Source organism: Cryptococcus depauperatus, chromosome 6 (assembly GCF_001720195.1).
Source record: "Cryptococcus depauperatus CBS 7841 chromosome 6, complete sequence".
Classification (NCBI taxonomy): domain Eukaryota; kingdom Fungi; phylum Basidiomycota; class Tremellomycetes; order Tremellales; family Cryptococcaceae; genus Cryptococcus; species Cryptococcus depauperatus.
Genome location: NC_089473.1, coordinates 1,169,705 through 1,195,154, shown reverse-complemented (window position 1 = coordinate 1,195,154; position 25,450 = coordinate 1,169,705). Strand labels below are relative to the sequence as shown.

The 25,450-nt window shown below is 45.3% G+C and overlaps 12 protein-coding genes across 12 annotated transcripts; 7 read left to right on the top strand and 5 right to left on the bottom strand.

Moving 5' to 3' along the window:
• Positions 1 to 1,413: 1,413 nt before the first annotated feature.
• On the bottom strand, positions 1,414 to 3,713 carry L203_105193 (uncharacterized protein; the record flags this gene model as incomplete). The annotated part of the gene is made up of 6 exons (XM_066214566.1): positions 1,414 to 1,482; positions 1,537 to 1,877; positions 1,933 to 2,533; positions 2,587 to 2,848; positions 2,902 to 3,422; positions 3,480 to 3,713. The coding sequence occupies 6 exons, from the start codon at positions 3,711 to 3,713 to the stop codon at positions 1,414 to 1,416; spliced, it is 2,028 nt and encodes a 675-aa protein (XP_066070663.1).
• Positions 3,714 to 3,993: 280 nt separating this feature from the next.
• Positions 3,994 to 6,948, bottom strand: L203_105192 (uncharacterized protein; the record flags this gene model as incomplete). Its single annotated transcript, XM_066214565.1, has 9 exons — positions 3,994 to 3,999; positions 4,049 to 4,151; positions 4,206 to 4,317; positions 4,370 to 5,169; positions 5,230 to 5,356; positions 5,405 to 5,483; positions 5,539 to 5,659; positions 5,705 to 6,072; positions 6,121 to 6,948. 9 exons carry the CDS (start codon positions 6,946 to 6,948, stop codon positions 3,994 to 3,996), a joined length of 2,544 nt encoding a protein of 847 aa, XP_066070662.1.
• Positions 6,949 to 7,427: 479 nt separating this feature from the next.
• On the top strand, positions 7,428 to 8,124 carry L203_105191 (uncharacterized protein; the record flags this gene model as incomplete). Its single annotated transcript, XM_066214564.1, has 3 exons — positions 7,428 to 7,605; positions 7,653 to 7,819; positions 7,870 to 8,124. 3 exons carry the CDS (start codon positions 7,428 to 7,430, stop codon positions 8,122 to 8,124), a joined length of 600 nt encoding a protein of 199 aa, XP_066070661.1.
• A 50-nt stretch (positions 8,125 to 8,174) lies between these two features.
• On the bottom strand, positions 8,175 to 9,705 carry L203_105190 (uncharacterized protein; the record flags this gene model as incomplete). The annotated part of the gene is made up of 4 exons (XM_066214563.1): positions 8,175 to 8,274; positions 8,333 to 8,457; positions 8,506 to 8,805; positions 8,848 to 9,705. 4 exons carry the CDS (start codon positions 9,703 to 9,705, stop codon positions 8,175 to 8,177), a joined length of 1,383 nt encoding a protein of 460 aa, XP_066070660.1.
• A 275-nt stretch (positions 9,706 to 9,980) lies between these two features.
• L203_105189 (uncharacterized protein) lies at positions 9,981 to 13,668 on the top strand (the record flags this gene model as incomplete). The annotated part of the gene is made up of 11 exons (XM_066214562.1): positions 9,981 to 10,243; positions 10,443 to 10,457; positions 10,500 to 10,512; positions 10,593 to 10,711; positions 11,191 to 11,283; positions 11,339 to 11,680; positions 11,726 to 12,670; positions 12,749 to 12,864; positions 12,911 to 13,058; positions 13,109 to 13,297; positions 13,341 to 13,668. The coding sequence occupies 11 exons, from the start codon at positions 9,981 to 9,983 to the stop codon at positions 13,666 to 13,668; spliced, it is 2,571 nt and encodes an 856-aa protein (XP_066070659.1).
• A 465-nt stretch (positions 13,669 to 14,133) lies between these two features.
• Positions 14,134 to 14,701, top strand: L203_105188 (uncharacterized protein; the record flags this gene model as incomplete). Its single annotated transcript, XM_066214561.1, has 2 exons — positions 14,134 to 14,454; positions 14,501 to 14,701. The coding sequence occupies 2 exons, from the start codon at positions 14,134 to 14,136 to the stop codon at positions 14,699 to 14,701; spliced, it is 522 nt and encodes a 173-aa protein (XP_066070658.1).
• Positions 14,702 to 15,166: 465 nt separating this feature from the next.
• On the top strand, positions 15,167 to 16,100 carry L203_105187 (uncharacterized protein; the record flags this gene model as incomplete). Its single annotated transcript, XM_066214560.1, has 3 exons — positions 15,167 to 15,789; positions 15,907 to 16,035; positions 16,097 to 16,100. 3 exons carry the CDS (start codon positions 15,167 to 15,169, stop codon positions 16,098 to 16,100), a joined length of 756 nt encoding a protein of 251 aa, XP_066070657.1.
• A 483-nt stretch (positions 16,101 to 16,583) lies between these two features.
• Positions 16,584 to 17,145, top strand: L203_105186 (uncharacterized protein; the record flags this gene model as incomplete). The annotated part of the gene is made up of 5 exons (XM_066214559.1): positions 16,584 to 16,639; positions 16,771 to 16,795; positions 16,843 to 16,975; positions 17,028 to 17,062; positions 17,119 to 17,145. The coding sequence occupies 5 exons, from the start codon at positions 16,584 to 16,586 to the stop codon at positions 17,143 to 17,145; spliced, it is 276 nt and encodes a 91-aa protein (XP_066070656.1).
• A 32-nt stretch (positions 17,146 to 17,177) lies between these two features.
• On the bottom strand, positions 17,178 to 18,280 carry L203_105185 (uncharacterized protein; the record flags this gene model as incomplete). Its single annotated transcript, XM_066214558.1, has 5 exons — positions 17,178 to 17,180; positions 17,233 to 17,528; positions 17,583 to 17,635; positions 17,982 to 18,096; positions 18,148 to 18,280. 5 exons carry the CDS (start codon positions 18,278 to 18,280, stop codon positions 17,178 to 17,180), a joined length of 600 nt encoding a protein of 199 aa, XP_066070655.1.
• Positions 18,281 to 19,596: 1,316 nt separating this feature from the next.
• L203_105184 (uncharacterized protein) lies at positions 19,597 to 21,202 on the top strand (the record flags this gene model as incomplete). Its single annotated transcript, XM_066214557.1, has 4 exons — positions 19,597 to 19,773; positions 19,863 to 20,501; positions 20,550 to 21,012; positions 21,060 to 21,202. The coding sequence occupies 4 exons, from the start codon at positions 19,597 to 19,599 to the stop codon at positions 21,200 to 21,202; spliced, it is 1,422 nt and encodes a 473-aa protein (XP_066070654.1).
• A 356-nt stretch (positions 21,203 to 21,558) lies between these two features.
• On the top strand, positions 21,559 to 23,392 carry L203_105183 (pre-mRNA-splicing factor PRP46; the record flags this gene model as incomplete). The annotated part of the gene is made up of 9 exons (XM_066214556.1): positions 21,559 to 21,707; positions 21,762 to 21,947; positions 22,004 to 22,167; positions 22,214 to 22,517; positions 22,566 to 22,620; positions 22,672 to 22,796; positions 22,851 to 23,083; positions 23,149 to 23,246; positions 23,300 to 23,392. 9 exons carry the CDS (start codon positions 21,559 to 21,561, stop codon positions 23,390 to 23,392), a joined length of 1,407 nt encoding a protein of 468 aa, XP_066070653.1.
• A 92-nt stretch (positions 23,393 to 23,484) lies between these two features.
• Positions 23,485 to 25,445, bottom strand: L203_105182 (adenylosuccinate lyase; the record flags this gene model as incomplete). Its single annotated transcript, XM_066214555.1, has 11 exons — positions 23,485 to 23,944; positions 24,006 to 24,121; positions 24,176 to 24,255; positions 24,300 to 24,450; positions 24,508 to 24,811; positions 24,864 to 24,893; positions 24,942 to 25,005; positions 25,059 to 25,167; positions 25,214 to 25,267; positions 25,327 to 25,369; positions 25,417 to 25,445. 11 exons carry the CDS (start codon positions 25,443 to 25,445, stop codon positions 23,485 to 23,487), a joined length of 1,440 nt encoding a protein of 479 aa, XP_066070652.1.
• Positions 25,446 to 25,450: the final 5 nt, after the last annotated feature.

Here is a 25,450-nt window from a genome sequence, read left to right as displayed (position 1 = left end):
GTTATCAGAAGGCTGGTAGCCATAATTATCGGTCCACATCTCTGAAGACTTACAGTTCGGACAGCTAAGACCTGTCTAATTCATCAGCCAAGCCATTAACTACTCACGAGTCAGATAAAAAGGCTTTCCAGTCGTCCAGTAAATCCGACCAGACAGACGATAGTAAAAAGAACATTAGTGGATAAGACCACCGACAGATGGTGTTTGTACCTATACGAAGCACCCTCTTACCCAGAGCATGCATATCTAGAAAATTAGCAAACGGCAGTGGATACGCTTAGTCTGAGCGTTAGTCAAATCCTATCATACTTTTAGATGACACTCGAGCTGTAGCCAATCTGACAATGGCAACTTGGCTGTTGACCGTAATGTCACTACATGTCATGGCAGGAAAATGGCAGGGCTGCTAAGCTTTCTGACGGATGGCTAGTCTTTCTTGTCAGCGTTTAGTTGTATCGAAGGATGGTTTAGAAGAGAAGTTAGAAATACAAATAGAAAGTAGTAAATAGAAAAGAGAATCTAGATTAAATTACAGATATAAGGAATAAAAAAAAGTGGAGGTTTAGAATTTGTTGAATTATTTAATCTTTTTATTTTACATTGACATCCAGCTTTCTTCTTACTTTTACGAAAAAGTGGTTATGGCTGATAAAGATATATAAGCGACTGAGTTTTACAGCATACAGTAGGCGGGCAGCTGATAGCGTCCTCGCAACCCAACATGCCTGCCGTCTTGCAAATATTCTCTCCGCTTTTCTCATCCCAAGCCGTCTTGCAAATGACAAGTATCTGGAAACCAAGGCAGCATTCATCATAACAAATGACTATAAACAACCCAAGCCAGCAAGAATTACCAAGTTTTCAAGCTTCGAAAAATGCCAGCGGTCCTCATTTTCATTTGTTCCATCTCAAATTTCCTTTTAATCATCGCTTTCGTTTGTGCATGTCTAAAGATTGCGGAATACTACTTTGGTACAACAATCAAGCAACGTGCGCGCTTTAGCAAACAAGCTTTTGCCTTGAAGTATGCTATAACGTACAGCTGAGGATGTCTTATTCCCGACTCTGTTCGCAGGCTAGCGAGTGATTTATCATTCTGACTGCCATATTCAAAAAGGTTCTCTTCACAAACGATAACACGTAAACCAAAGCGTACGTGGCGTACTTTTCTCAGCTTCTATCAAGATCTATCACCTCTACAAATACAACAGGGGCGTCATATTCAGCTCTCATTAACTCAATGTATTCACAAGCAGTCAGACAAAAATCAGAAGTGGGTTCGTTAAGCCACGAAATCGATCTACCTTGCTTCCTGATTCATTTGCCGCCCGTAATGATATGGCCCACTATTGTACAGTCCATGGTATGTATGGAAATAAACAAACTCAGCTATAATACAGCCACCTTTATTATTTAAAACTCCATGACTCTCAGCCTTACATCATCATTTATATCACTCTGTCCTTCCTGATCTTCCGAATCCTAGAACATTGTCAACTCATTTCTCTAAACAATAGAATAGCTTATGAGACACACCTCAAAACCAATAATGCGCTCTCCGTCAATCAAAATTGTATGAAGTTCTTGCTCGCCATAATACAGCGGTAATTCAGTAACAAGATAAGGCAACTCTTTTCCTGTCACTACCTCATCTAAAAGAATGGATACATTTTCCTTTGTATACTTTTGCAATCTTGTTTCTTCTGTATACACTCTCATACCACCTGTCTGCCTCATATCAGCAAGCGAAGGGTCCATCTGGACTTGGCGACAACGAAGAGGATCAAAATCAAATAGAAGAATAGATGAATCGCCCGTCATAAAGTTCTCTTCGCTCTTAGTAACATACCGGTCCTGGTACACATAGCATACCCATGCTGTACAACCAATGGTCATCGAGCCTGACGACGTTCAAGTAGCAAAGAAACTTACACTGAGCATACATGTTTGGTCCCAGCATCCTGGTTTTCGGAGCAATATCCTTGAAAGGAACTACAGGTGCTGGTCTTGAGAAAGATTGGAAAAGCAAGGGACTAGTTGGCGCCGGCAAATAAGCCAATAACGTCTTTCTTCTCATAAACATCACGTAATGAAGTGATACAGCTTCGTCCTCACGTTGAAGAGGGTTACAATAGAACTCAATGACTATGACACCACTTTCTGGGTGGGGCATAAATGCTTGTGGTGCGCCCATAGGATGGGTCGGAAATGAGTACCGTGGTGGAGGGTCTGCTCTTATGCCCATTCTTGCCGGTGGAATTTCTTCTTCAAAATCAACGACAAATTTTGGTAGGTCAATGGTTGCTACATGGGTGGCCGTAAAAGGTTTGTTCCCTTCCTTAAAGATATTAGACAATGGGGGGAAAGCATAGAGATTCAGATGATGACTAAAAACAAGATCGCGAGGATCGGTGATATCGTCTTGAATGTTAGATTCGGAACTCAAGGATGTCGACACAGAGGGTATGGCTATTGATGAAGGGGAAATCAGAATAAAGGATTCAAAAGTCGAAGTAGGAGGAGCTGGCAGAGTCTGCAATTAATGAGAAACGGTAACTATGTCACATCGAAGAAAAAAAGACTGACTATGGCTAGCCGTCCAGTGGTCCATTGCCATCCTGCCAGCAGATCCCTGGTGCCAGGCCTATGATTTGCAAGGACATAGAAACCATCATCGCTGATCTGAAAGCCGAGCGAAGGAGGACGACTAGATGAAGCCGAGAGTCTTCCAGGCCACTTGAGCAGATGCTCTGTCGCTTGCGGGTGAGGTTCAAATGTTGAAAGGGCTAGAATATGGAAGAAAATGGCGGGTCCTTGATTAGGATCAGACGCCAAATTGGATGGATATCTGAGAGCTGCGATTAGCTTCATCAGCCGTTGGCAAAAAGGAAACCGATGTGCCTATATTCTGCCACAATGAACAAGTCTTGCCCGGGGTCAAAAGCAAAGTCCAGCATTTCAAAATTAAATTGATGACTCCTTCTTATGCTCCCAAATTCGTCGGTACCCGTTACATCCATAACCTCATCTTCTTCACAATCGTCATTCTGCCTATCTTCGCCTGAAGCAACATCTTCCCACTCTCCAAACTTTCTGAAGTCATATACTGCAACCTCTCTACCAGTGCGCCGATCAGGTGTCGACAGACTTCTGACCAATACACCTTCCAGATATTCGTACAGCCGGCCTTCTTGTTCTTCGAAACTGACCGTCCCTTCGACCTTAGGCGTGCAATTCCTGAATCGTGTCAAACGCTCTCTTAGCGTATCCAACAAACGTGATTTGGATGGAGGATTGACGAGTGGATGGTTTGGGTTAGGTTTGAGTATGTTTGGGTTGAGCAAAAGCGACGATGTCTGGAGCAAGTTATGCAATTTCATCGATGAATTGTTGCTTAGAAAACTGTTGATCTTTTTGCATACCTGGAGATATTGCAATACATTAGAATCAACTTTCATTGGCAAAAGTTTCGTATTTACCCTGTGGCATCGAACAAAGGTAACACGATCTACTTGAGTGAAGACACGCTCTAGGAGCTCTTCCGGGAGTTTCAAGAGCCATTGAACATCATTCTTGTCTGGAATCTCATAAGGCAGTGGTTTACGAGCTGGACGGTAAGGGCTGTCGTGAGGTGAAAAGAGCTTCTCAACTGGGGGTTGTAGTGGATTATCCTTGATGCTCTTTATAGAGAGGAGCCTCTCTATCATAGACATATCGTTGATAATGCTGAAGTTTTGTAAAAATAATAAATAGAAGTTATATAGAGAAACAACAGAGAAAGACGAAAAGTGAAACAAAAGCAAAATGAAAAAAGATGAATGACGATGAAAATAGATCCAAGTCGCGACAGTTCCGTCGGAATCTCCAATGTTCTTGATGCTACAAAATATTTAGTCTATAGAAGTTGCGCAAGAATAGGCAATATACAAGCATGTATAGGGCAAAATCATAACAACATAGTAGATGATACAGGATTCAACAAGCTAGATGTAGTTACCACTACTCGGGCATCAACTAATGATACTTTTGTTCAGTAAAAGCCACCCACATAAGTCTCGTCTCGAAATTCTATCACAGCTGATAAGCCTTTCTCTTTCCTTTTAGCCTTTTCGACAAGCCATTTCTCAAACCATCTCTTCATCTTTCCTCGGCTATCCCATAAGTTTGTCAGAATATTTTGGCCAATTCCATTGATGCTAACCAACCTCTTTTCGTTTCCAACATTGACAGTTGCAATCAACTTTACATCTGAGCCAGGTAAAGATAGAGCAAAGCAGGTCAGTTCAAAAAAACTGGAATGCTCAGAATATGGGATACCTATATAGCTGTTAGCGAACATTCTCTTCTGCAGACAAGTTGAGAAGCAGACCGTAGAGCATGAATTGCGGACAACTGCCTCTCATGGTCTTGAGATCAGCATCAGTAAACTTTCTTGCTTGATCTCTCCTGATGACAGTATTGACATCTGGCATCATATCTGCCCCTGCCGGCGGACTATAGCTCCATCCGGTAGGCCTGAAAGCGAGAACCCGGTCAAAGTGCGGATGTAGACTTGTCAAATAAGGATGTAGCTTTTCCAGCTGTATATTGCCCAATGGCAACAGATGAACTTGAGACTCAAAAGGATCGGATGAGAGCATTTGGTGTAGTTCTGGATCAGTTTGACAAAGCAATATCCCTCTTTTTCGTTGATCACAGTAAATCTTCGTGTTCAGAGCTCTGGCAACAGCCTTAACGATCCGTTCCTTGCCGATGGAGTAAGTGCCAATTACAACTAAAGTCCTACTTTTTTTCTTTTCTGCTTCGTTCAACTTTTTGTCAATCTCTGTTTTCATTCCCTCCTCTTTCTTGACAAGCCATTCGGACATCACATATTTCCCTTTGTCTTCTCTGGTTTCTGTCTTGATTTCTAGTTCACTCCCATCTTCATTCTTAGCCTTCACCTTATCCGCCTTATTCAATCCCGAGGCCAGGCCACTCTGTACTTCCGCCAGGCTGGGTGCATCAGGTGCTATCCCAATGGTCATGCGTCTAGCCAAGGATGCGCAGGCGTTTATCACTAATGGCTGAGGAGGAAAACAATACTTGGGATTGAGATAAGTTGTGTCTAGATAGCAGGTATCAATTGGGGCCCGAGCAATCGCCGGGTGAAGAATCATCTTGGGATTTCTGCATGGTATCAGCCAACAGATGATAGTAGTCGAGCATCGATTCAACGACCATACTTACGCTCGAAAATCACCACAATGCAGGTAACGAAAAATCTTTTTGCTTCCGACGTATGGACTAGCAAAACCAGAATCACCTGCATTGACCGTCTGAGGACCTTCAAAAAGGAAAATTGAAGATCCCGGGCCTGAAAAGATTAGTCATACCGCAGATATGAGAAAAATGATTGGCATACAGTGATTGGCCTCAATTGGCGTTACCATTACCCCACCAGTATGAGGCATCTCAAACGCTACATCATTTGGCAGGCCATGCTAATCATTTGAACGTGAGTGTTTCTTTAGCCTTCAGCGATAAACGTGCACTAACAACCCATTTCGGATTTACCTCCAACTTGTGGATAATGAGGTTTGCTGTCGTCTGAGAACAGTAGATTCGGCCGTTATTCCAGCTTTTAGATAGGTTTGTATAATGGTCCGAATGTGCATGTCTACAAAGTTGTCAATTTGATTGTTTTGTTTGATGGATGACTCACGTCAAAAGGTAAGCAGTTACTCCAGGTATCTTTCCATATCTGAAAGCATCAACAGCGACCGGCATCCCTGTCATAACTTTGTAGAAAGGTGCTTTCCTTCTTCCAGTAGTTCGTTTACCATCTTTTCTCAAATCGTCTTCCGCATCTTTCCATTGCTTTCTCTCTTTGTGACCAGACATGAGTAGAGAAAAGGCATCTGGGCCTCTGGCCGAGGATTCGCTAATTGATGGAGGCGAAGGAGGAGTAGAGAACCTATAGTAAGGAATAGAGCGGGCTGCTTTGTACTTCATTTCGGAAGAACAGTCACCAAAAAGACTTGCAGTGGCCGTAGATGTATCAAGGCATTGGTTGATATGGTGTTGAATAATCTGGATTGCGATGAGATAAAAATTCAAGCGACAGATTGGCGTACTTACATCACTGGTCTTGTCTTTCAATGGCATGCCACAGACAAAACACACTTCGACTTTTTCACTTCGTGCTGAGGCGCTGTTATGTTCACGTTTTACTGGTGGTATCTTGACAAGACTAGACGGTCTTTCATCATAATCTTCATTTTCCATGCCCATACCCTCATCCTCTGGTTCCTCCCAACCTGACTCGTTTAATGAACTTTTTCTTTGATATTCATCCCTAACCGGTGTAGGACGTTGTAAAGGCAAGAATGACAGTTCATCCATTTCTACCCCTGAATCATCTTCTATTTCATCTTCCTCCGGGTCTTGAGTTCTCATATTGTCCTCATCTGAGTATTTCTCTTCATCCAGGGCATCATCGGTGGAAGCAGTATTGATGACCTGAGGCCAATTGAGCGGAGCTTTGTAATCTGGATACCCGATGAATGGTGATGGGTATTCTGTAGTTGTGGCCTTATTCAAAAGCTGAGAAGGCGTATGGTCGACTATCTCCGTATCAATTTTTCGACGCTTGGGACTAGATGAGTATAAAACAGGCTGTATATCATCGTCATCACTGATGACCACAGGATCGTTTATTGACCCATTTGGAGCTTTGCCTTTGCCTTTTCCATCACAATTGCAGCTCATCTTTGCCATTGTAGACTTTTCTGGCAAAGAAGAAAGCTTTGAATTAAAAAGTGCAGTCTCAACATGTTTGCTTTTCATCCCAACATTCGTAACCTTTCTCAGCTCTGCATTGAAAGTCGTCGTTGTTTCTTTCTTGAGAAAGTTCAAGAGAATACCTTGCTGTAAGCCAACCTGCCGCTTGTTTGTTACCGGCGCCATGTCTGGGATGTTTCTTCCGCCTCTCACTTTGTCATTTCTTTAAATTGTAGAAAGAGAAGAAGTAGAAAAACCACAAAAAACCACCTTTATATTCATCCGATCTTCATTTATCGTACAAAGAATTCGCTTGCGATCTTGATCACGTGACTTGCGAGTTGTACCAAGGGTTTAAGCTTGTTTATATGTATAGCATATAAGAAAAAGTATAAGAAGGTGTCAAGGATTTAACTCTGTTTATCTAGAGCATAAATATGAAAGAGAGTATAAGAATGGTAATAAAAGTTTCTCTAGGATTATACTGCGAGCTATACAATTAGGCGTGTCCATCATTCGCATGCCTATTCGCACTGTGCTCTGCGCCTATCCACCACTCATTTTTCGATAATCATGGCTTCGGCGCCCTCCGCCTCCACCTTTGCATCTTTTTTGCTTTTGACATAATTCTCAACATTTTATGATAGAAACGAACCAAATACATAATGGCTAACCAAAAACCAACGCAAGAAGACCTTGAAGATGTTGTATACTCTGCGAGGTTTGGAGATATTGACGAGGTGAAGAAGTTTGTGGAACAGTTTGGCAAAGAGGCTTTGGAGGAGGCAAGAGATGAAAGAGGGAACACAGTCTTGCATATGTGCTGTGCTAATGGCCATCTAGGTGAGTTATTTTTAGGATTATAATAAAAAGGCTCAAACAAGCGTCAGAGGTTCTGGAATATCTATTCTCCCTTGTCTCAACAGCTCTGTTATCTACGACTAATGAAGCTGGTTCACCTCCTTTACATTGGGCAGTCATGAACAACCACGTTGAGTGTGTCAAGGCACTTGTAAACGTGCCTGAGGATCTGGGAGGAGGAATCCAATTGCTAAAAGTGAGAGCTGCGATACGAATCTTGTCAGTTGAGACGTTGACCCAGCTTAGCAAAAAAACGCTTCTGGGCGGGATGCTTTTCTTGAGTCGATATTTGCTGGTGAGGGCAAGGAAGAAGTTTCTGGTTGGATTGAAGGCTACCTCTATAAGGCTGAAGGTTGCGACGATGAGGAGAGCGCAGGGAAAAGTGAAGAAGTTAAGATGGAAGAGGGTGATGAGATTGTGCGAGACGAGGCGAGAGTAGTGGATGAACTTGCTGAGAAGGCAAACCAGCTTGGCCTCAAAGCAAGTGAAGAAGGAAACTAGACTTGCCATTGATTTTGTGTATTATAATGATGCATGTCTACGCTCAACATCTACAATACCCAGGGGTCAACCCATTCAGTCTTTTCCCAGACATTTGCGCCCAGTCCGTTTACTTCTGGCCATGGATGACATCTGACTTTTTCTGGCGGTCTGTACATAGATCAGCAATTACGTGCTAGAACGGATTGTCGAGAAATTTGTAGCGTACTTGTCTGTCCACCTTATTAAAGTATCCAGATGATTAGGAGGTACACCATCGTTCCAGCCCAGCTCTTCTTTCTGCTTTCCCACATCTTCAATTATATCTTGCGCTGTATCTCTCTCATACGCCAGCTGAGTACTGTCAGCGTGTGTTTCTGACAAAAAAAAATGACAACTGACCTGCACACTCGGCACAACTCCAATCTTTCCAAATCCAATCTTCCAGAAATCACTGGCAATAAGCGTACATTCGCTTGCTGCACATTCTCCTTTGCTCCTGTCGCTTCTGCGGAATCTGACGTTGTACGGCGGCAGAAAGGGTTTGGGCGCGAGGACAACAAGAGCGTTCCATCCTGAAAAAATTTGAAAGGGAGAGAGTTGTGTATAGGATGACAAAGAAGAAGGAGAGGTCTGGAAGAGATCGGATGAGGCCGACCACCAAGGATTGTTGATTGGGTAAAAGAGATCCCCGTTATCAATCTACCCGCCTGTAAGCAACGCCCAGTTACATCAAACACCCACCGTCCTTCCCACCCATACATCGTAGTAGTATTCTGGCCTCTTTTTCCACAAATCTATGGCTGTCATTATTCCAGCTTTGTTATACTTATGCTGGTATATTACTTCCAACACATCTTCTGCTCTCAGGTATACATCGTTGAAAAACACTATCGCCTCAATTCTCTTTCCCCATGGTTGATTCCCAACACCTTGCCATAATGGCGCGAGAGCGCGATTGCGCAGCTCTGCAATCTTCTCGATGCGGTTATGCTGGGACCAGTCAATATTGGGTTCGCCTGTCTCGATATTTATAAACCCTTGCTTCAAGCCTAGTTGCTTCAACGTAGGCAAAAGCACCTCCTCAATTGCTTTCTGCGTGCAGTCGCTCGAAGGTCCTTCCAATATAGAGATGGCAAGGTGTCGGGGCGAGAGATACCTTGTTAAAACTATCAGTGTATTGAGCAAGTCTGGCAATTGGGCCTCGATCTGACGGGTGTTGGTCACAAACATGTACCTGCCCCGGCTGCGGGTTTTGAGAGATTTGTATCGTCTCTTTTGACTTGGCGTCAATTTGGGATGGAGGTATACCGGCCCTGGTCCACCAGGGCATACTCTTTGGAATGCCTCGTGCGTCGAATTCAGGTCTTTCTCGACTGCCAAATCATTCAAGTAGTCAAAATCAAGAGATGGAAGTATACCAGGCCATTGAAATCCAAGTGATGATGGATCGGAATAGGAAAAGAACGAGATGAGGAATAAGAATCCCACTACTAGAGAAATTGTAAAGTGTCGACGTCTGTGGCTCGAAAAAATACGGGAGGTCGCAGGAAGAGGCAGTACAGATGTATATGGCAGTTTGATTTTGTAGGAGCGTACCATTAGCGAATACTTGCTCTATCAAAGAAAGATACAAAAGAAGAATCCAATCTATCCATTTTATATTTTTAATTTATCTTATTTACGCGTCCGGTCATTGGTTGATTCAGACCGGACAAGCGACCTCCACCTTGGCGTCTGGCTTTGAACTTTTAGATCAGCCAAACCATAAAACGTATTTGTCTTTTGCAATACTTTTATCTCGACTTGGTTATTTCACATTGCGCAACCAATCGGCAATTCACTTACTGATTCATCCAGCCCATTGCTCTCATGCCATGGCCAGGAAAGAGCCAAAACCAGCTACTACGCCGCAACTCGACGCGCTTCTTGGCCAATACCATCCACCTTCCCTCATGGCTTGGATCAGCACCGCGCTTGCAGACGTCCAGGCAACCCATACATCCCGTTGCTCGACGCGCTTCTCTCTCCTCGCCATCAAAATCAACCCATGCCATTCTCTTACCTTCCGTCGGCGACCTCCGCCTTTCGCCATAGAGTTCTCCAATAACCAAAAAAGAAAGAAAAAAGGCTCGGAGTTGTGCGTCGGAAAATTCCTCCAAACGGTCTTTGCGATACATGTCGAGAAGATTCCATCAGGCATGAAAAGTTCTAGCCGATTTGGGCGATGACGTGGAAGATCATGCCGCGGCCTTTGGCTTGTGTGGGACTTGGTTCTAAAGTGATGATGTCGAAACTTTCCGACTGGTTGCGTACATGATGACGAGTCATTGTATCAGCCTCAAGTATTTTAGGTTGGTATCTTTCTACATATCTGTGCTTATCTGACGGAATAGACTTGGAAGGCATGTACGACGAGAGAAGAGGCCAACAAATCAAGCCGTGATCCGAGACGGAGTTGTAACCACACAGTGCTAAATGGCAGACAGCGTCGGGAAGCCGCGATCACAGTATACATACGACGGTTACAGGGAACCCAAAACAGAATGCCGTATGTCGTCGCACTCCAGTCCCATCGCTGGCCAAAGTGTTTCGGATATATCATACGGTGTGTCCCGGTTCCCTAATCCACCCTTGATACGGCGATCTGGCGCTAAGCGTACCAGAAAAAGTAACTCGAGGCTTTGCAGAGCATGTCGTTGTGTGCATGGCAGTGATCAGGGTGGTAATGCATGGCACTGCACACCTCAAATCAACAGAGATGGCCATGCTATGCAGCATGCGCGGAGATGCATGCATCTCCGCGCTAGATTCCCAAGCCGAGACAAGCTGAGTTGTCGGAAAAAGACACAACGGTACTCCAGGCACGGTGTTCCAGGGGCTAGTCCAGATCGCTGTTGGTGGTTAATGACTGGATTTATTGTCTCGTTTTCTTTTTATTCTTTTCTTTCCTTTTCTTTCCTTTTCTTTTCTCAACCTCATATACAAACGATAGCAGACGGCGAATACCGCTGCGTGTACAATCACTGGGGAATGCAGCTTTCAAGAGGCTCTTTTGCGTAAAGACATATCAAACTTCAAAACTAGGCGCGTGGCTGGCGTGGTCCAGCGACTCAGAGTACAGGAAGATTTGTGCGGAAAGCTCACCCGTTTACATATTAGGTATAATTGCGGGATACGGTCGGTCGGTTTCGTTGTCAGTCATGCCTATACTAATCACAGATCTTCTCGCAAGACGTTCGTCGTCGCCAATCATGAAACCGTCGCCTGCCAAACGACGCAGGCGCACCTCTTCACCGGAACCTACACATGAGCCGAGTGGTTCTCCTTCTAGGACATTGCCGCTACTACAGACTGGTGGGAAGCAACATTGGAGGGCAACGACTCGGCAGTCGGCGGAGGACGGCTCGGAATCGCCCAGGTTGGAGGGCGTGGATGAGGTAGGGCCCGGCGGAAATGTTTCTGGTCAGGTTTCGGGCACAGCAGGAAATGTTGGTCAGTCGGTGGTTTTTACCAGAGATGTGAATAGCCGGGCACCCAGGAGTATGATGGCCTGTGTCCGATGTCGCCGTCAAAAGTGAGTATTTGAACTTTTTTTAAAATTACGTGCTAAACAGCACAGGATGAAATGTGACGGACCAAGCTCTGCTCCATGTAGAGGATGTCGACAGGCGGGCCAACCATGTATCTTTGAGCCTCGCTCACGCCCAAAGTCAATCTCTGTCATGTCTTCACGTCCATTCTACCCTGGACGTCCCTCTTCACCCGCATCGTTCTATCCCTCAGGACCTCAACCGGCACCCCCGATAACCTCCCGTCCCATAAGCCAAGAATATGCGTTCCGCCCAACGACTCGCGAGCCCATATCGTTGCCCGGTGCGGTCGGTTCGATTTACTCTGGTAGGCGGAGTCCGCCACCTCCATCCATGAATTCTGCCAACCCGGCATTTTACCAACCACCGCCACCCCAAATTATTCACCCTCCACCTTTTGCAGGTTCGTCCCAACGTCCGCCGTCACCGCCACTGGCACCTGTTGATCAACGTCTTCGTGCCCTGGAACGGACGATTGACTCTACTCTCCGACCCCTGGCATGGGTTCCGTCAGCCCTGACCGCCTTACAGCAGTCTATCGCAGAATTACGTGCACAGGTTGCTCCGCGCCGGGTGCTGACCGTTGCTGATGCGACATGGGAAAGCTACAGAGTGAGAGCATGGCCGCTCACCCCGTGGCTTGTTGGGCTTCGAGATGGATTCGGTCTCCCAGGGATGGTCGTTGATTTTCTCGGTCGTCGAGCTGAAGAGGTGGAAAGAACAGCCCATGGCCAAGGGACGAGCACGATGGGACTTGAGGGCGAAGCACGGCGAGAGGTTGGAAGGTTGATTAGTGAAGGGAAAGAATTTGGAAGAGAAGAGATTAGAGCGTTGCAAGTACTTGCGACTTGGACAAACGATCCAATATATACCGGACTCGCAATCTCGCAGGCAAGGGCAATGGGTATGCAGCATGCCAAAAGAACTCAAGACGATTGGAGAGAATGGTTGTATATCATCATCATGGATAATTTGTATGTCAATAAGCGTGGAAAAATCTGACAAGAAAGATGCCATGTCCCAGATTATATTGAACCCATGACAAGAGATAGAATATCTTCGGCTTGGAGAGACAGACTGGCGGAGCTTCCTTCAACAGATCCTGCGGTTCGAGATCGAGATACCAAATTGTTGGCCTGGCTGGAATTTGCCGAGTTGCTTGGTGAAGGTATGTCCATTGATTAGGTACAGTCTGGTGGGTAACAAAACATTAGTGTTTTACTTTCGTATGTTTCCTAAATCTGGAGACATGGAATACAAAACATCAATAGAAGCGCGTGAGAAACGCCTTTTGCATACTTGGCGTCACTTTGGTGCGCAGTGGGAGTCTTGGGGAAGCAAATTTGGTGCTCGTAATGATCCGTACGTTGCTCTCTTGCATTACCCTTTCATTTACAAACATAAACATCTAGTATTCTGTCCCTTCACTACACATACGCAGTGTTGCATTCTGTTTCTCCAGTATACATGGCGGATGATAGCATATGGGATGAACTTGCTGCTTCACCCGAAGGAGACAAGCTATTGGAACAAGGCCGAGATGCCGCTATTGGAGTGATACAAAACATTTGTTCGCCAGAAATCGGTCGCACGTTGGCATAGTGAGTCGACACTATCTGGAGAAATCACACTAAATCCTCCAAGTTCTTATCCCTTATACAGACCATTATTGGCCTTGTCTGTGTTCCACCTCATCTCTCTGGCCGCAGCCCTCCCTACTTTCCCGCTCGTCACATCTTCATTTTCCGCTATAATGCATACTCTTCGTCAAGCATATGATACTCTTAACGCTCAAGTACCTGGCCGGGAAGCTCTACCTGGGCCATCTGCTGGTGTGCCTGGTGTTGGAATAGGGGTTGTCATGCCTGGAGGGTTGTTGGCCGAAGTTGTTGAGAGTGGGAGGATTGATATTGCGAAAAAATGGGTGGGCATGGAGGTAGGGCGAGATGCGTGGCGGCGGATCATAGGTTAGGCGTGTCTCGGTGTCGGAGGCGTTCACGGTGTATTCAACAAATCGTGTCGTAAGAGAGTGATAGTGGATACGGTGAGGAGTACAACACGATGTTCTATCAGTCTTTTTCATTTCTTGTTGAGAGTTTCTTTTTGCTCAGTCATGTCTATTTTGCCGTACGCTGCGAATGGTACATTTAGCATTCTCTACTTTTCCTTTGCTTCTTGGCTACCTAGCATAGAGATACCATGCATGGGCTTGGGATATACGTAGATAATGGCGGTTGTACATATCTTGAATATCTTTTACCACCTAAACATAAAGGCCACTCTAAAAGGATTGGATAGAAACGACAATACCCAGCTGTAAACTACAAATTGGGTAATTTGGCCCATTTTGAGTGCTACATACGTCATCACTTTTTAAACTATCTCTCATTCATATTTCCATTGCCACAACGTTAACACTTTTCATTACAATCATCCAATGTCAGTCCAAACGCCAATTCCACCTCTCGACCCAGTCGTCTCCCCACCACCTTCCGCACCTCTCTTCTTCTCTTACCCTCCACGTACCCAACTACTCCTTCACTCCGCCCTTGGTTTCTCGGAATTCTTCTCAGCCATCGTTCCTCCCGCCTACCTCATCTCCACCCTCTTCTTCCGCCGTAGGCCTTTCTCTGTACGAGGACTGATGGTCAACTCCATGGGAGGTGTCGTCTCTGGGTCAGTGGCGGGTGCCAGCTGGGGATATGTCAGAGGCTTGAAAGAGAGCGACGCTGAGGTGAGAGCTCGGTTGGAGACGCTGGTACGTTTATTTCTTGTGGCGTTACCATGCTGAGTGTGCGAGGCAGGCCTCGGACGGAGCACAAGTGCGAAGAAATGACTATGCCACCATCGGAGCTGTCCTGACCTCGTTGCTGGCCCCAGCAATGTTCCTCCGACGAGCGCCGCTCTACGTCCTCGTCCTTGGAGGCGCCAGTATGGGGCTAGGAGCAGGAGCGACCAGCTTCATGTTTGAGAGACTGACCAAAGGAAATACAAATGCAAATTAGAAAATGAACAGCTGGACAGTGTTAATCGTTGTTTATTTTTGTTGTAATTACAACTTTCCAAACAGTGACATGTCCTGTATCTTTTCCTTCCAACTGATGCTTGCCACGTGGCAAAGCTTGATCTATAATCATGGTATGTCGATCCCTTGTAAGCCACAGAAAAGGCACGCCATCGCCACGTGTTTTAGATATAAACGGTGATGCAACTGGGTGCATTTTTCACCAGGTCCGTGCCAGCCGGTTGAGTCAGCCAGCGTGTGGAATTGGGTGGCAATTGGGATTGAAAAAGATATAAATACCGACGAGGGATTCCCACAGGTTTATCTTTTCCTCTTACAACTCGTTTACCACCGTTCAGCCACGCCACATATTTATTTGTTTTAGCACGCATATCATACACTATTCACAATAGTTCGCAACAAGCTACGTAAAAAATTCCAAGTCCCTGTTGAAAACGATCTCAGTATGGCGTATCCGTGGGCACCTTGGGGCCCTCCTGCTGGTTACTGGGCATTCCCCGGTAGCTCTTATCCATCCACAATGACCAACAATCCCCAAGGCGTCATCCGCGACATGACCACGTCCGACACCAATGCCGCTCCAGATGTCGGTCCGGATGACTCGCGTCTAGCTTGGTATGAGGACTGGGGGAAGAATGAGGAGTATTGCAAGATTATCATGGAGGTTCTCAAGTCTCGGCTGGCACTTGAGTGGCCTTACAACTACAAGGCTCTTCTTATCCTCGGCAAGATGCCTGTTGGCGCTATAGTCACCGTCCACGACCAGGTGGCAAAACTGGCTGATGTAGCCGACGCTGTCAGAGGCGCTGAGCATCTCAAGAAGCTGGCAAAACCTATTTTTGAAGAGAGTAGTGCAGAAAAAAAGAAGCAAGAGGACGAGGCAAACAAAAAGAAGGCAGAAGCTATCACCGCGATGTGGGGTGGTTTATGGACAAACAATAGCTACACAGCCCCAGCGTTGGCTTCAGCCGGATGGAACGGCTGGCCATACCCATATCCAATGCCACCAGGTGTAGCAGAACAATTAGCAAGTCAGTGGAAAGGCAAAAATCCAGAAGGTTGGCAACCGTATGTACTCGTACCAGGTTCTCCGGCCGGCTCTCAACCTGCATACTACGCATACCGCTGGCCGACAACCTAAGTACGAGGCAGTCGTACATTACAAAGACTGATGTTGTTTGAAAGGGCTCCCATAACCGCATTACCTCAAGTCTATCCATTTTCCAGAACAGCGTACTATGGATTATCTCCAAACAAGGAGAGTGCACCGCCCGGAAGCAAGCCTGCGGTGGTGTCTGTGAATCTCAACTCTTCGTAAGTAGCTTGTTAATCTGAGGATTGGAGGGCTTTGCCAACTTTCTCGTCGGGACGTTAGTTGATTTTGATTTCTCGTCAACTGTTGGACGTCAATCATCCCATTCGATTCGGTTCATTGTTCCACATATTCGCTTTTGCAAAACACTAGAGGGAAAAAGGGGCCCAGTATTTCGAAAACTATACCTTTTAGCTTGTCTGAATTCAATGCAAAGGCAGAGAGGGATTTGGTATCGAGGGGTTGGTGATTGCTTGTCCACGTGAATGGACGGTTGAGAAAGACTGTATACTCTACGAAATGGTTCTTGTAGGAATCACAAAAGAAAAAGTGTTGAAACGTTTATAGAAACGTACAATTGGTATCTTGTATTTTGGGGAATGGGTTGAAATTTAACGTCTTGATAGTTTTAATAATGCACTATACGTTGTTAATGAAATTACTTGTTCGTTTTAATTTATTGTTTTATTACATTTATTTTTGAATGGTTACAATTCATTGTTATTTATATTTCTACTTTCTCATTATATCTCTCATGATATTTTTACCAATGTCAACTAATCCTGATCTAGCTTCTCGAGCAGGATATAACTCAACCATGAATAGGTCAGCAAAGAACCATATCAGAGGCAGGCAAATCCAAACTGTGGAACGCTTGAGGGGATAGACACCTATAAAAGAAGGATAACAACAAGGGTGATGGCTGTAAAGGCAGCAGACCTAAAAGGCTTTTGAAGCCCAGCATTATTCCAACTCATCTCGGTAGGTTATTCTTCCACTGTCTTTTTCCTAGTTCTGACAGTTTCCAGATCATATTGGTATCCTTCATTCGCAAGCTGTTCCTTTTGAGAGCCATTCTTTTCTTGGTCGTACTCGAGGAGCGTGGTGGCAGGGCTGCTGTCCTCGGTGATAGTTTTGTCTTCCTTCTGGTTGATAGCCCTGGTAATGTCTCAGTTAGAATGGGCGGATTGAAGCAAAGCTCATCGGACTGTAGCGACACCTCCGACGCCGATGGAGAGTGAGTTACCTGTAAGCATCTCATAGTCTCCAAACGTTGCTGTCAGGTTGATGACACCTTGGTTTAGGGTAGAGGTGGTCCCAAGGCATCCTGATACGCCGGCAAAAAAGACCAATACGGCAGCTATCACTACTTCAAGCCCATTGCATCCTTGCCAAGTGTTACGAGGAGCAATGGGTACCACATCGTATCCAATAATAGTACCCATGAGTCTATACAACCAGCCCATACCGATCCCAATATAATTGAAGGTAGTTGCAATGGTGCTCATGGACAAGGCGTAGCCAAGGATACAGCAACGAGAAACGCAGAGGATTTCCTTTTCGGTAGGAATCTTGCGACTATAAGTGTCGTAGACGTCGTAAATGAGAATGAAAGAGACAGTTATCTGTTCAGTAGAGATGCCAGAAGTGACGGCCAGAAAGAGCAAAATGAGCATGATTGTGGCACCGGATTTGCCCATTAGAGCACTGGCAACTATACCATGGTCAGCACAAGCGCAACGATAAGACCCCTCAACGTCAGGCTTACCCTTGATAGCGGAAAGACCAGCTCCGACTTTGTCGCTTGTCAAACTAACATAGCTGGTATCTTCATGGATGAGTGCAACAGCAGAGGAGCCAAGGGATGTAGCAATGCCGAGAGGAATCCCAAACCAAGCGATACCATTCCATGGAAAGTCTTTGACAGATGTACGTGGATCCGAACCAACGGCTCGTTACCAATATACCTGATCATTAAACACAGTACCAAAGTTACCTGGGATAGTTATTAGAAGTGAAGTATGGCGAGACAGCGGGAGATGTGATATACGCCACGAGAGCAAAACCAGAATGTTACGATTGGTTAAAAAGACGCAGCAAAAGTCGGAGATTTAACTCACAATACAGAACCAACCTATAAGAATGGTCGGTAATAAGTATCGCTCACATGCTATCAGTTAAGGCATAGATGGAAACATCCAGTGGGATGGGAGAACAAGTGGTTACTATATCTATTCCTGTCATATTGTTGACTGTAGCCGAACCGCCTAAAATCAACATGGCTATGGCAGTTGCGTCAATTCTAATGTTTGAATGCCATCATCAACACATACTCGATACGATTATGTTGATTGCAAGGCCAAAGAAGAGAAAAATAATATGTACCACACGACCCCATTGAGCTTGTATGATCTCGAGGTAAATATGGCAATAGGGAGCATGTTGTTTCAATTTTGAAGAAATCATTGAGAATAGCAAGGCTAATCCGCATTGAGCAACGCTTGAAGCAAAGAGCTGGAAGGGAAAGCGGGCATACCTTGAAACGCAGCACCAGAATAATACTATCATGGCTCGCTGATCCCAAGCTTGTAGGTAATAGCACTACTCTGCAGCAAAGTCGCAGTCCAAGTCCAAGCAGAAATGATACCAGCCGCAATCAGTCCTAAGGGAACGCTTCTACTGGCAGAATTGAATTCTTCGACGAAAGATGTTTTATGAGAGGTATAGCAGGTTTGAATTTTGGCGATGCTGCATGTGTTGGGCCTCAGCGCGACTGACCTACATCGCAAAGTATCACATCCAACCATGACGGCGTTGAAAAACAAACCCATATCAATCCACCACGAGTAAGTCTATAAACAAAATGTGTCATAGACTGGGCGTATACAACTTACGATAACACCATAGCCTGCTCCTTGTGTTAATATACTGTCCGACATCTCAAGGCCTCGATAATAATCAGTTCAAAATACATGAGTAAACCAAGGGCTTCTTATAGTCTCTGTATCTTGCACAACTATCTGCCGCCGTTCTGATACCACGCCATTGCTGTCCAATGACCGCCATTGTTTCGTGGAAGAGATCTTTACAACTCTGAATCCGCAACGCTCATTAGCGCAACTTTGCCTTGCGTTCTACACTACCCAAGTGTATCCCTAGAGATTAAATCGGTGATGAGATATACCTGCTATTCGTCTTTCATCCGATAAACCCCACATGAACACTGATAAGAGCCACTAGAGGCATAACAAACTCCGTATGATCCTGTCATCCTGCTTTGTCTTTGCTGATAGTATCGAATCGATACCTTTTCAATCCCATACATAGTATGCGATGCAAGCGCTGCTGTAATCATTGCTATACTCCATAGTTTTGTCTTGCAGCCACAACACCTGGGATACAAGACAAAGTTCTAATAGCCATGTACATCAATTGTCCCAAATAAAAACTTACAACCCGTACAATAATCTGTATACCTTTTTGATAAGAAAAGTAACAGAAATACTCGGTAAACTGATAAGAGCAACCAATCAGAATGAGCGAAAGGTAGTCGAGTTCCCGAGAAATCGTTATCAGTTAGCCGATATGTTGGTTGGTGGGTGTTCTCAGAAAATATTACGTAATCTAGAAGTAGCCTAATAGAATTCAAAGCGGACATCGCCGCTTTGATATTCTTTCTCTTGACTGTTTATCATTTATTGTCTTTGAGATTCTATTTCTTTTCAGAAATCTTTTCAAAACGCCAAGTTGGGAGCTAAAGGCGAGCAGAAAAAGGCGACAAGATGTCTCATCCACCTTCGGCTCCCAACTCAGCACCGTCGTCCACCCCGGGCACGCCTCGTTCGACATCGACTGGGAGCAGCGGAGGAACGACGCCCATCCATACCATTGTACAAAACTTACCCAATCTGTTCCAAATGTACGATAAAGGGACTCTAAGTGATACTCAGATTAGTCAGGTATGTCTTGATGAGACTCCGCGAGGAGGAGGTTAAATTCGCATCTTGATTTGTCCTGTCATCATGCTTACATCTTGTTGTCTTTACAGCTACGTCAACTTATGAACAGCCATGTGCGCCAGATAACAGCCAATGCTCTCCATCAAAACCGTCCGAATCCGCTATACTCTTTGCCCGACGCTATAAATCCATGTTTGCCGTGGAAAGGCCAACCGGCTCTGGTAACAAGAGAGGCGTTTGAGCAGAGTATTAAGGCAGCAACGAAGCATCTCGTTGACTCAGTAGCCCTTTCAGCGAGAAGAAAGGCGGCAGCAGGAACTAATCAATCTCAGGTTAGTAGTATGTCTGGTGATGGGGGAGTAGGAACGCCAGGAGCGACTTTGGGACTGGGATTGCAAAGAGGTGGGACGCCGATAAGTGCTGCGTCAAGTCCTATGATAGGAGGCGGGAGACCATTAGCAGCTTCGTCGCCCGCGCCTCAAATTGTGCCTCAGCAAATAAATCACGCTGGATTTATGCCGGCGGCAGGTGGACCGTCCATGATGACAGTGGTCGCACCGACGGCGACAGGCGTAGGGCCTGGAGTGACTAGCATGGCACCGACTGGCCCGGCTGGTCCGACTCCAATGGCGCCCAGACCGAGACCTCCTCCTGGGCTGTTTTCTCATGCTGATTTGACCCAACTGGCCAAACTTACACCAGAAGCAAGGAATGCTTGGTTACAAAAGGTGACATGTGTCTAATCATTGATGACTTTTCTCTGATGGCTTATACAGGACCCACAAAGACAGCAACAATTTTCAGCATCATTACAGTACTGGAGGGCGCAGCCCAAATCCAACTTCAATCCTGCAAACCGTCCACCTCAAGTGGCAACACCAGGCCGCCCGCCAAATATCAACAATGCCAATAAAGGTCCACCACCGAATCCGTCTTCAGTGTCTTCCTTTGCAACTGCTCTTCCCGATGCTCGTGGATTTGCTTTGCGACCCCCGCCATCTTCTGCGCCTGTCCGTCCGCCTCCTACACCTCCAGAGCCAGAGCCTTTGAGAAGAAAGAGACAGTTACATCAGATGCTGGGACAAATTGCACCAGGTCTAGCACTGGAAGTAGGCGTGGATAATATCCTGAGCGAAATTATGGATAGGATGCTTGAGCAGGGTTTGGAAGGAGCTGTCAGGATGGCGAAGCACAGAGGAGGCGACAAAGTCGAGCTCAAGGACATGGCGCGGTATATTGGTGCGCTTTTTTATCTGGGAGATTGACAGTGTTGCTGATGATTTTAGACTACGCATGGGAGATGACAGTACCCGGATTTGATGCTGCACCAAGTCATCATGTACATGCAGCACCGGACAAAGACAAAAAGAAGGGAAGAACAGTTGCTCCAAGAGCGGCAACCAAACTGACAAAGAGAGACGATGAATAGAGTCAATGCCTCAAGTAGTTAAGTCAGGAGATTGATCATTTGTATTACCCATGCAACACATAATTATGAAGTGAGTTTCCGCTGCTTTCTTCATGATATCAACAATAGACGTGCTGTACTCTGCATTCAAATCAGATTGTTCATAAAGTAAAGAATACAAATGACTTCCAAAAGATATATACTTTATTGTTATTGTTATTATTGAATATTTGGCCCATCTTGACGCCGTGACGTGTAAATAAATTCCTCTGATAATTTTCTTTCCGTCAATCTCTCTACCTCATTCATCAAAAGAATCAACTTGTAAAGAATAGTAATTTTGAATTGTGTCCATCTTTTGTTTTTCTTCAAAACTAATGTCGGCACCAGCAGTATCAAGCGCAGCAGAGCCTTCAGGAAGTAACAATCTTCCATCTTTAGCAGACTTGGTACGGACAGGTTCAAAACGAACAAGAGTACTTTATACGCCTGAGGAAGGGATAATAGATGATGGACTTTCAAGAGCGTAAGCATTAATATCGACTTCTTTCAAACCGTGTCTCATGTTTGGGTTGACTAGGAGCAAAATAAAGCTCGCTGCCAAACTTGCCCTGGAATATAAAGATATTCAAATCTTACCGCCAGTATTACAAGCCCAGCAAGCCGGTCCTGCGGGACCTAAGCGACCTACACATGCTACTGTTGCAGCACCAGGTGTTGCTGGGCCCGATGTAAAACTAATTGGTGGACCAGAAGCGGGACCAACGTGAGTTGTGCTTTTACTTGCAGGCTGGAAACTTGCTTTTACTGAATTTGTAACAGATCATCGATAACTCAAGAACCTACGGCAGAGCCTCGATCTCTTGTAAGATTCAGACATCAACAAGGACTCGCAGCAGAGGGCGGCCATTCAGGATCCAAGTTGTCGCAAGCGTTGATGAGGAAGAAGGAAGCTCGGGAAGTCAAGCCAGACTTTCATCCTGAATGTATGTGGTGGCCCTATCTGATATTGTTACTGACAGACGATTATAGGGAAGCTCTCAAGAGTCATTTCTGGCCACATGGGATGGGTTAGAGCTGTCACAGTTGATCCAGGGAATCAGTGGTTTGCCACAGGAGCCGGAGACCGTGTCGTTAAGATTTGGGATCTCGCTTCTGGAGAGTTAAAACTCTCTCTAACCGGTCATATCTCTACCATAAGAGGGCTGGCTGTTTCGGATCGACATCCCTATCTTTTCTCGTGTGCTGAAGATAAAATGGTCAAATGTTGGGATCTCGAAACCAACAAAGTTATCCGACATTATCATGGACATTTCTCTGGTGTTTACTCTCTATCGTGAGTATTCTTGATGTATCTTTTCTTTATACTTATCGCATGGCTTAGAGTTCACCCTACGTTGGATGTGCTTGTAACTGCTGGTCGAGATGCGAGCGTTCGAGTGAGTGATACATTGGGCCCAGGTGTCAACCTTATCTTACCTCTGCTTTAGGTCTGGGATATGAGATCGCGAGCAAATATTTTCACCCTCACAGGACACACAAGCACAGTTGCCGATGTCAAAACTCAAGATTCAGATCCCCAAATAATCTCTGGCAGTATGGACAGTACCGTCCGGTGAGTCAATCTAATTGCCCCAACATTTCCGAATTTTCTCTAATGTCCGACCAGACTTTGGGATCTTGCCGCTGGTAAATGCATGACAACGCTTACTCACCATAAAAAATCTGTTCGAGCTCTTGCAGTTCATCCTACTGAATACAGCTTCGTTAGCGCCAGCTCTGGCGGCAACAACATTAAAAAATGGAAATGCCCAGAGGGTATATTTGTGAACAATTTTGTGGGCCACGAATCTATCATCAATACTTTGAGTGTGAACTCAGAAGGAGTCTTGTTTTCGGGTGGTGAGCTTCTACTCTTTTCTTTGTTGTGAGAGTGACATCGACATTGGTGACTGACAGACGAACAGCGGACAATGGTACTCTCACCTTATGGGACTACAAAACTGGTCTGCCCTTTCAACACCTCAAGGACATTCCCCAACCAGGATCTCTCGACGCCGAAGCTGTAAGCATACCTCATGCGAGATTGTCTGTTGTGTATCGCTGACCATTTATAAGGGCGTCTTTTGTTCTACTTTTGACAAGACAGGAACTCGTCTTATCACTGGTGGTGCCGACAAGACGGTTAAAATTTATTCAGAGCAAGCATAATTCAATAAAGAAGGGACATCAATCTTTATTGGTTTCCACAAGATGCATTTGTATGAGTAGCGGAAACAATCCTTGAGAATTCTTCTTTTTCCTTAAACAGACAACTCAGCAGTTTTAACATTCTGGAGTGATTCTTGGTAAGGTTTAAGCGCAGGACTAACCCATTCCTCGAGGAAGGTATCAACTTGTTCAGGAGCTCTGCCAACAAATGTTCTAGGGTCGAGAAGAGCACCGAGCTGATCCCAGATAGGCTGGAAGTAAGTGTCCTTCTTGACTCTCTCAATTAAATCATTTTCGCCACCTTCCTCTTTCACAACTGACCCGGCTTGATGTGAGAGAACTCGGATTTTTTCATGACACTCTTGTCTATCACCACCAGCCTTAACAATAGCCATGATAATGTTTTCGGTGGCCATAAAAGGTAACTCTTGAGAAATTCGTCGAGCAATGACTCGAGGGTAGACGACAAGACCCTCAGAGATGTTTTGCAATGTGGTGAGAAGGATATCTGCAGTAAGGAAAGCTTCGGGGATGGTAACTCGTCGATTGGCACTGTAAGCGATATGAATCAGTGTTAAAAAGGTGCAAAGTCTGGCAGGAAAGCGGAACTTGCCTGTCATCTAGAGTGCGCTCAAGCCATTGAACGGAAGAGGTCATAAGAGTGTTTTGGTAGATAACCATCAAGTATCGGGCAAGGGAACAAGCTCGTTCGCATCTCATTGGATTTCGCTACCAGCCAGTATGGTCAAGTTTATCACAAGACTACCGAGCCTTAAACAGTACCTTGTAAGCCATTGCAGAACTTCCAATCTGATCTTTCTCAAAAGGTTCCTCAATCTCCTTGAGATTTGCGAGCAATCGGACTACATAGATGTCAGCTATACCATCTATGCGTGGTAAAACTGACTGTCCGTGGCAATCTTATGGACAGTAGCACCAAAGCTGGAAAGAGGGCCCAGAACGTCGGCATCAATCTTTCGAGAATAAGTCTGACCAGTTACAGGATACGCGTAAGGGAAACCAAACAGCTCAGTGACTCGCCTGTCAAGGGCTTCCACCTACATATGATAGTTATAAGCAACAATTCAAATACCGCCAATAGTTTATAGACAGACTTTAGCATGGTCGCCATCAAACAAGGCCAAAAATGAGCCTTGGGTACCAGTCGTGCCTTTAACGCCTCGGAAACCCAGGTCATTCCTTGCACGCTCAAGGTTTCGTAAATCCCACAAGAGTTCTTGAATCCAGAGCGTAGTACGTTTACCGACAGTGGTTAATTGGGCAGGTTGAAAGTGAGTGAATCCGAGTGTGGGGAGGTCGCGATACTGCTTGGCAAACGTAGATAGACGCGAAATGACGACGGCAAGTTTAGGAAGCAAGATATCGAGTCCATCTCGAAGGAAGATGAGGTCGGCATTGCTACATCGAGATTCAGCAAATTTAGACTATCCACCAGCACAGATGGTCTTACTCAGTGACAAAGCAAGAAGTAGCACCCAGGCTGCAGTCATTATCAGCATGCTTTACCAACAAATCCTCGATTGCATACTGAATGATACCAGCCGCTTCTGGAGCCACAGTACCAAAAGTGTGAACATGGGCCATGACATCGTCTACACGATCATGAGTTTTCAGCTTTGCAGTCTTTCAGAGGAAAAAGACCAACGCCTTCGCTTCTTTTCTTCTTCAGCCGCAACTTTCATCTGATCTTCATCAAGCTCAAGATTGGCCTTCATTTGCTCAATGGCAGCGTCGGAAATGGCAAGACCAAGTTCCTACAGACAATCAACTCCATTTCTCTTGAGCTTGATCGCCACATACCTTTTCAGCGATAGCAAGGTTTAGCCAAAGTTTTCTCCAAGTGCCGAAACGAGTCTTTGCTGGCAGTCAGCTCATAGCAACGCCAACACTACAACGCTCGAAAGAATGCCTACTCCGCTAGAAAAGAGCTTTGACATCTCTTTGGATGCATAACGACTTATACTGGTTAGTATCTCATGAAGATACCCCTTTCCAGTGCTCACGATGAGAGAGGTGTTTGGTAATTATCCATGATGA